Genomic DNA, 8,624 nt, shown 5'->3' on the forward strand with positions numbered 1-8,624 from the left:
CGGGGCGGGGCTGGGGTCCGAGCTGGGATCTAGCGCGCACGTCGGGGTTGGGGACCGGGCACGGGATTGGGCGCGCACGTCTGGGCGGGGCCCGGGTCCGAGCCAGGACCTAGCGCACAGGTCAGGTGCCGGGCCTGGGATGGGGCTCAATCACGTCCGGGTCTGGGCGGGGGTCGGGGCATCGGGCTCCTGCGTCCAGGTCGGGGCTTTGGTTGCTTTGGTGCGCACGTCGGGGCTGGGGCCAGGGTCCGGTCGCACCGGCGGGATGGAGGCGTCTCTTGGGAGGGTCGGTATCGGAGAGTTGCCCCGCTGGAGCTGCACCCGAGGTGCGCAGCGGGGCTTGTGCTCAGGGCCATCCTTACCTTTTCCCTGCCTGTTGTAAGGGCCTCCTAACTGGTTACTTTTTCTTCGTTCTCTTTTTTTTTTTTTAATTTTTTTTTAAGACTTTATTTGCGAGAGAGACAATGAGAGACAGAGAGCATGAGAGGGGGGAGGGTCAGAGGGAGAAGCAGACTCCCTGCCGAGCAGGGAGCCCGATTGCGGGACTCGATCCCGGGACTCCAGGATCATGACCTGAGCCGAAGGCAGACGCTTAACGACGGAGCCACCCAGGCGCCCTCTTCATTCTCTCTTCAGCCAGTGATCTTACTAAAGGTCATTCAGCTCCTGTGGCTCTTTGGCCCACAGTCTTTCCGTGGAGCCCATTGCTTGAGACAGAAAATTCGCAGTTCTTGGGGCGGGAGGCCCTTCAGGGTTGGGGTCTGAGCTTGGATCCCCAGCTTACCTCTCCAGGCTTAATTCCCGGTATTCTGGGATTTAGGAAAATGGGCTTTGCAGTCTGAAGTTTGGCATTTACACTAAATCATGCTGAGCCCCAATGTTGACTTTTGTAGGAATAGAAGTGATGAACTAAGATTACCCCCCGTACCTCCTCTAGGTTGGGACTTCGTATCACTCTGGAGAAAGCCTCAGTCTCTTAACTTGGCATTCAAGGCTTTGCGTGGGTCTGTATACTTACTAAGCTCTCTAGCTTCTTCAGATTTTTTTAACTTTAGCAATTTGTCTCTCGCATTTTAGCTGTCCTGTCCCAGTGCCTTTGAGCAGGCTCTTCTTCCTGCCTGGCTGCTCTCCCATTCTCCCTTCCTCTGCCGTTCCCCTTAGGCCTAATGGCTCCCAGCCTTATTTCTGCCTCTCGCATCTCTAATTTGAATTTTTTTTTTTTTTGTATTTGTTTCTTAAAAAACACTTTCTTGATTTTTTTTAAAGTTTATTTGTGAGAGAGTGAGAGCACCCACATGTGAGTGGGGAGGAGGGGCAGAGGGAGGGAGAGAGAATCCCAAGTGGACTCCATGCCAAGCATGGAGCCTGACATGGGGCTGGATCCCAGGACCCTGAGATCATGATGTGAAACCAAGAGTCAGACGCCCAGTGGACTGTGCCACACAGGCACCCCTGCTTTCTTGATTTTTCCCCATCCTTCTTCCCACTCCACCCCTGGCATCTCTGTTTCCCTGTTGCTTTATAACTGTGTGTGTCTGCCTCCCTCACCTGAATACCAGACTGTAAGCTCTGCAGGGAAGGGATTGCTGTTCCCTGTTGTGGAATTCCAGCATCTGGCCTAGTGCCTGCTCTATCATAAATGTTAGATGAGTGAAGGGAGTGAACCAAACAGATTTTTTTTTAAGTCAGGAAATGCTCCTTAAATTGTAGATCATCGTTTTAATAATGATCTTACTTTCTTTTTACAGGAATTTTATAAAGTTCAGAAAACATGGTGAGTTGATACGCATGCCAGTAAGCTGTTGCCTGATAAATCCTATTGCTTGTACCTAGGGACTAGCATGAGAAAATGGGAATGGAAGGAAGAAGAGCTGGCACGGTGTCCTCTTCCTTACCAGTTTCCTCCCGCACACTGAGCTTTGCGTGCCAGGATGTTTTATAAGATGAATAGTGGACTTACTTCTGGTGGGTAGGAATCACTTGCCTGTTTTTCCTTTGCAGTCTCGAAGATATGACTCCAGGACAACCATATTTTCTCCAGAAGGTAAAATGGAAATTGTTTAAGCCATCTCAAATTAAAAAATGTCTTTAAATTAGAGTTTGACCTAAAGGGGGGGAAAAATCTACAGACTTTTTTTTCTTTTTTTAAGTTTTATTATTTAAGTAATCTCTACGCCCCACACGGGGCTCAAACCCACAACCCTGAGATCAGGAGTCCCATGCTCTACTGACTGAGCCAGCCAGGCGGCCCTACACACAAACTTTTTTTTCTAATCCTTGCTGAGTTGTTTATGCTTTTTGTACTTTGGACTGATTCTGGTCACCGGGTTGGTTAGGAGCCTCCTCGAGGGTAAAAGTGGGGCTCTTGTGTGTGTCCTGCCAGGGGTGTTGCTGACTGCCGTAGGGGCCCTGGTGCTGCTTACTCACTGCTTGTGTCCTGTAGGTCGCCTGTATCAGGTTGAATACGCCATGGAAGCTATTGGACACGCAGGCACCTGCTTGGGAATTTTAGCAAATGACGGTGTTTTGCTTGCAGCAGAGAGACGCAACATCCACAAGCTTCTTGATGAAGTCTTTTTTTCTGAAAAAATTTATAAACTGAATGAGTAAGTGAGATCTTCGGGAGGGGAGTGTAAAAATGTCTCACTTTCTCACGTAGTGACATCGCACATATTTCGGGAGGGCTATTCCATGTGACGTGGTACTTGAAGTGAACAGTTTTTACCTCTGAGAATTTTTGCTTCTAATTTATCTTGTTTGAAACCTTGAGGCCCAGGGCCATGTGTTACCCTTTTTAAGCACAGAGCCAAGCACTCAGTGGAGAACCTGCGTTGTGTAGTGATAGGAGCCCAGGCTTGGTAGTCACTCAGATTTGGGTGGATTTAGAAGCCGTGTGACCCTGCACTGGTTATTTAGTGTCTCTGGGTCTCAGCCTACTGGAGTAGTTATGGCAGTTTAGTGAAATAAAATAAATAGAAATAAGCTAGCACAGTGTCTGGCTTGTAGCAGGCTCTCAAAGCATTGTTCAGAATGGCTACTCAGGAATTCTGTGGAATTATACTGACTTTTACCAAACCACAGCCTCCCAGAGGTGTGGGGGCAGTTCAGCCGAGCCCTGTGCCCTTGGTGAGGTTTCTGTGACAGTGGGGTGTGTGGGACTTTGTAGCTAGCAGAGGGCAGGGCTTCCTGATTGGACCGTCCCCTAAGCGATGGGCCAGGTACCAGGCTTTTCTGATGGGCTTGTCCGAAGGAGTGCTGTCTCCTCCACGGCGTCACTGTCTCAGGCTTGCCAGGCAGGACAGAGGCTGTTGAGTCTGTGGGAGAGCCAGGGCAGACCAGGGGACGAGGGCAAAGAAAGAAGTGCACCCCTCGTGTGAGCCTAGCCCTGGGCTTCTAGGCAGGCTTAGAAAAGACCCTTCCCGTGGGTGCCCTCCCCTTCACCTCCATCAAGCCAGGCCCCAGGAGGGAGGAGGGCACAGAGGAACCTGTCTTCCTGTCTGGTAAGACCTCTGTTGCCTTTGTTGATGAATCTTGGGATTTCCTTTAGCTTCTTTGTGTTATTCTCTTGCCCCGTTCACAGGGTGGTGATGGTAAGCACATCTGTTGAGGAACTTACGGGTGCATTTGTTTATTTTTCATGTGGAATGACATCAAGTTGAAAGTTTACAAAGATGAAACTTCTGTCATTTCTATAGTAGCTTTGGAGCAAAGGTGGTGTATTTCTAACTGAACTCACAAACCCCTCCCTGCTTACCAATCAATGTCTTTCTTTTCCTCAAGGGACATGGCCTGCAGCGTGGCAGGTATCACTTCTGATGCTAACGTTCTCACTAATGAGCTGAGGCTCATTGCTCAAAGGTATGGTCATAAACAGCATCACTGAAGATACATACGTTAGTTTCGATGTTTCTAAAAAGTCATTTTTGCAAAGATCAGAGTCATTAAAAAATGTATTAATTGAAAATTAAAGTTTTCTTAAACCAAAGTTTAACGTGTTACTTCCTTTAAGGATATTAGGGTGTGGCCGTGCTCTCCTCCCCTCTTCAGATCACAGGTGGCTGTTAGATTGTCCCTGTGGCACAGATTTATTTTCAGAGGGTATTTTGCTTAGGGTGTATCTGTGTTTTAGAGAAAACTACTAATATGCCAATTTCTTTATCATAGGTATTTATTGCAGTATCAGGAACCAATTCCTTGTGAGCAGTTGGTCACAGCACTGTGTGATATCAAACAAGCTTATACACAGTTCGGAGGTACTGAATTTTTTGGACATTGTATTCCAAAAAGTTAAACCATTTTATGGATAATAACCTTTTTGAGATGGTAAAAAGAAGTTGAAAATGAAATAAAACACTTTTCATAAATCTCTGCTTCCTGAATTAACTGGCTTCCGCTGTGTAGATTGTCATATGTTTTATTAATAGACTGCAGGAAGGCCATAATGCCATTTTCAAATCTGGAAACAAATTGCTTTTTACATAATAATGAAATTCAGCGCTGGTCCTCTGTGTCTTTATTCCCTTTCCTGGCTCTGTCCAAATCCTAGAGACGAAAGTGAGATTTTGGCTGGAGCTTATCTGTGGTGTTCAGAAAACAAAGCAGTTTATGAATGCTTCACTTCAAAGAAGCCTGTAGTCTCCCTCATGGGCTCAGGGAAGCGTGGTGATACTGAATTCAGACTGCTGACATGTTTGGCTGTTTGTTGTTGCTGTTAAAGGAAAACGTCCCTTTGGTGTTTCGTTGCTGTACATCGGCTGGGATAAGCACTATGGCTTTCAGCTCTACCAGAGTGACCCAAGTGGGAATTACGGAGGATGGAAAGCCACATGCATTGGAAACAACAGTGCTGTGAGTATTTTTATGCTGCTGTGAAATTGAGCAAAAGAGAACCACCATGATTTTCAAGTGGCCACGAGTATAAACAATTCTAAAATAGCTGGCGCAACCTTAATGCGATAGGAAGACATCTTGGGTTTCTGCTGGTAGCGAAGTTGCAAGCACTGCTCAGACTCCTGGGGCTCGCTGTCTACGTTTATAGTGAAAGGAAATGCTAATTTTCAGTGGGAAGGGTGGAAATAGATGTAGTTATTTTTCACATCCTAGTTCTCAGACCCCTTGACTTCTGTCACGGACCCCTTGCAGGTCTGAAGAGGTCCAGGTTGCAGACCCCATTCATAGAGCATCAACAGCCCCCTTGTCACCCCATCCCGTGTCTCCCCTCCCTGCCATCAGCATTGTGTGCGTTGGTTATAATGCCCACAGTGATTTCAGCCGTTATTCTTCTGACCAATCCATATTCCGAAAAAGTGCAGGAATTTTTTTTTTTTAAAGATTTTATTTATTTCTTTGAGAGAGAGAATGAGAGAGAGAGAGAGAGCATGAGAAGGGGGAGGGTCAGAGGGAGAAGCAGACTCCCCGCCGCTCAGGGAGCCCGATGCGGGACTCGATCCCGGGACTCCAGGATCATGACCTGAGCCGAAGGCAGTCGCCCAACCGACTGAGCCACCCCGGCGCTCAAAGTGCAGGAATTTAACGGAAATTCTTAGTTGATTCTCCTTCACGTCTTACAGGCAGCTGTGTCAATGTTAAAACAGGACTACAAAGAAGGAGAAATGACTCTGAAGTCCGCACTGGCTTTAGCTATCAAAGTCCTAAATAAGACCATGGATGTGAGTAAACTGTCTGCTGAAAAAGGTAATTGGGGTTCACTCCTGACTGGCTCACTTGAGTGAGAGAAGCTGTTGTCCCCCTTCCGTTTGGCTCCTGTGTTCGGCCCTAACATCTTGTCCGAGTGCATTGAAACAGCAGCCTTATGAATTGAGCAGCCTTATACCTGTTTCCCAAGTGCGGGTGCTAGGCCTTAGTGAGGTTCAGTGCCTTGACCGTAATCCCACCCTGCGTTCTGAGCGTCAGGACTTGGGCCTGAATGTTCTTATTGTTCATAGTTAGAGATCTGAGCCATGCTACCTTTAGTTAATAATTGTCTGATCGGCTTCTCGACAGCCTTGTCTGTGTTTGTGTATACGCACGGTAATATGCGTGTGGTTATGCATTTATCCGTGTGCTGTAGTGTATCTGAGGGATGACATACGCATGAGTTGTTAGAGCCTCTGTTCTTTTGAATCCACCGATCTCTTATGTTATCCCATGTTTGCAATTTTAAATACTTTAAGTTATGATCATATAAAACACATTTCTAAATAAGGTTTTCAAAAATTGTGGTCAGTTAATGGATCGATTTAGTTTAGGATAATTTAGCTCCTGGTGTTCCTTAGAAAACACAGTCGACCTGCAGACTGTCCTGTCTTGTACTTCTCCCTAATTTCAAGGAGGCAATACTCTGCTTCCCCTGCTCAAAAAATTCCTTTTCCTTTGGTATTAGTTTACCACTTGTCTGTGGTCATGGAAGCTGCTTTCATGCCTTTGTTTTGAAGAGCTTTCAAAGTCCGTGAAAAAGGCATGTGATCTGACTGTGCCTTCAGGGGCGCCCACGAGAACATGGAGGTTCCTTCTGGTCCTCGCAGCCAATGGCAGGCCAGCTAGAGCCAGGGGTTGGTGTGCTTTTTGCAGGAAAGTGACAGACTGGCGAGTCGGAGGTTGGGATGGGTGGGAGAGACACGTAAGTAGGAGTGTCGCTAGGAGGTGACAGGATGGAAGGTCATCTTCACTGTCGGAGTGGCTGTGAGCTGCACGCAGCACCAAGCCCGGAAGCGTGGGGAGCCTGGGCTCCAGGGGAAGCTGGGACTGTTGTTTGCCCGGTGTGTCCGCCCCATAACGTGCGTGTGCTCCCTTGCAGTGGAGATTGCCACCCTAACAAGAGAGAACGGGAAGACGGCCATCAGAGTCCTCAAACAGAAAGAAGTGGAGCAGCTGATCAAAAACCACGAGGAGGAAGAAGCGAAAGCCGAGCGGGAGAAGAAGGAAAAAGAGCAGAAAGAGAAGGATAAATAGAAGGAGAACCCAGGGCTTTTGTAGCTCACACGGGGCCATTTCAGAGTCCTCGCCATCCTTCTTTCCACCCTGAGAAAGCCCTCACTTGTTCTCGCTTGTGTGGGGAGACGTGGGTGGCACCAGCTGCATCGAGTCCTTGCCGTCTCTGTCCGCTTGAATCCTGTAGCGGCGATGATTGGTCGTGGGCGCCCTCGTCCCTCCTTGTTTTGGGTAATAAAACTTGGAAAGAATGGAGGTGGTGAAGGAAGAGCGTGCCTGTGGCAGGAATCGCCGATGGCCCCGGGATCAGTAAGGGCCACGGTCTCCCCGTGAGTTAGGTGCCCCATGGCGGCCCTCGTGCTTCCTGTCTGTGAGCTGTGGCGGTTGGCGTGGTGCTCGCTCCATAAAAAGAAGGGTGGGGATTGCGCGCTCAGGCTTTCCCTTGCTGGTGTCCCCCTTCTGTTTGGGGCAGACTAGAGCCGTCCTCTTCTCGGTGTCTGGCAGGGTAGACTCCAGGGACGCAGGGTCCCCTGTCCTGTCCTCGGTCTTGATGGGTTCACACTGGACTGGAAGGGTGTGTGCACGCCTGCATGTACGTGCACGTCTGTGAGCGGTTAACGACACGTGGGAGGCCTGGCTAAGTGGAGCCCTACATACCCACCACCCCGCTTCGGAAACAGCACTTTCGAAGCCCCCTGGGTGTCCCTTGCCCACGTCTTCCCGTCTACGGTGCTCGTGCTCTGGTTTCCTGTCCCCCGTTCCTCTCACTAAGGCGGGTGGGCGACCCGGCTCCGTCCACAGGGATCTGTCTGAGGATGAAGGTGAGGGCCAGGCCAGGCCGGAGCTGGAGCGGGGGTGTGAGCAAGGCAGGCTGAGGATCCTGCTGCTGAGACAGGCCGCCCACAGCCCAGGCTGAGACGTTATGGTCAAGCGGAAAAGAGGAACCAAAGAGAACAGATTTGACTAGAGGGAGCTCCTCTGCTGAGTCTGGCTGTCATTATGATTGAGTCAGTCCCCTCTGCCAGAAGATGTAGGGCTGCGCTCTGTAGAGTGGGAGCCTGGCCGGCTGCAGGACCATGTGGGAGTCGGCCCTCCTGTGCCCCACAGCCTGGGTGCAGGAGACGCCAGAGCTCCCCAGGTGATTCTCAAACTTGGAGACGCATTAGAAACACGCGGAGCCTGTTAGCACGTCTGGGTTGCAGGGGTGGTGTGTGCGTGCCCGCCCCACTGCTCGTGTTCCTGCCCAGGTTGGTTTTCAAGCCCCTTTGACAGAGTGCTTTTTTAATCCAAATGTCCTTTTCCCTGTACAGCTGGTTGCTGTTACTGCTAATAGCTGTGTTCTGTAGAATGGTCACGAACACTGAGCGAATACTGATCCATGGCTCGGGGAATGAATACCAGGCCAGGTTCCTAAGAGCCTCTGGCCACATTTTGCTCAACCGATCAATGTGTGACCTTGTTTGCTGTGTGTTTCTGTTTAAAGACATCTTATTTAACGTGCGCTGGTAACTCATTAATCTTGAGCTCACGGCCAACAACGGTGACCCGCCGAAACAGAGTTAGTCTGACACACACATCTCAGTCTGGAGGGGCACTAGCCAGCACTTCTGCCCTGAGCTTAGGCGGAATCACAAAGATGTGAAAAATAGGCACAAAACAGACCGAAAGAAGAACGCTGTTGACAGTGTGGGCCG

General features: G+C 49.4%; 1 protein-coding gene across 1 annotated transcript; it reads left to right on the plus strand.

The window, feature by feature from the left end:
* The first annotated feature begins 679 nt into the window (after positions 1–679).
* On the plus strand, positions 680–7,183 carry PSMA4 (proteasome 20S subunit alpha 4). The gene is made up of 9 exons (XM_035024316.1): positions 680–1,004; positions 1,749–1,774; positions 2,002–2,044; positions 2,444–2,606; positions 3,781–3,858; positions 4,165–4,253; positions 4,718–4,848; positions 5,571–5,694; positions 6,797–7,183. The coding sequence occupies exons 2-9, from the start codon at positions 1,772–1,774 to the stop codon at positions 6,949–6,951; spliced, it is 786 nt and encodes a 261-aa protein (XP_034880207.1). The 5' UTR covers positions 680–1,004; positions 1,749–1,771; the 3' UTR covers positions 6,952–7,183.
* The last annotated feature ends 1,441 nt before the right edge of the window (positions 7,184–8,624 follow it).

Source organism: Mirounga leonina, unplaced genomic scaffold (genome assembly GCF_011800145.1).
Source record: "Mirounga leonina isolate KUSES-001 unplaced genomic scaffold, KU_Mleo_1.0 Mir_178, whole genome shotgun sequence".
Taxonomy (NCBI): domain Eukaryota; kingdom Metazoa; phylum Chordata; class Mammalia; order Carnivora; family Phocidae; genus Mirounga; species Mirounga leonina.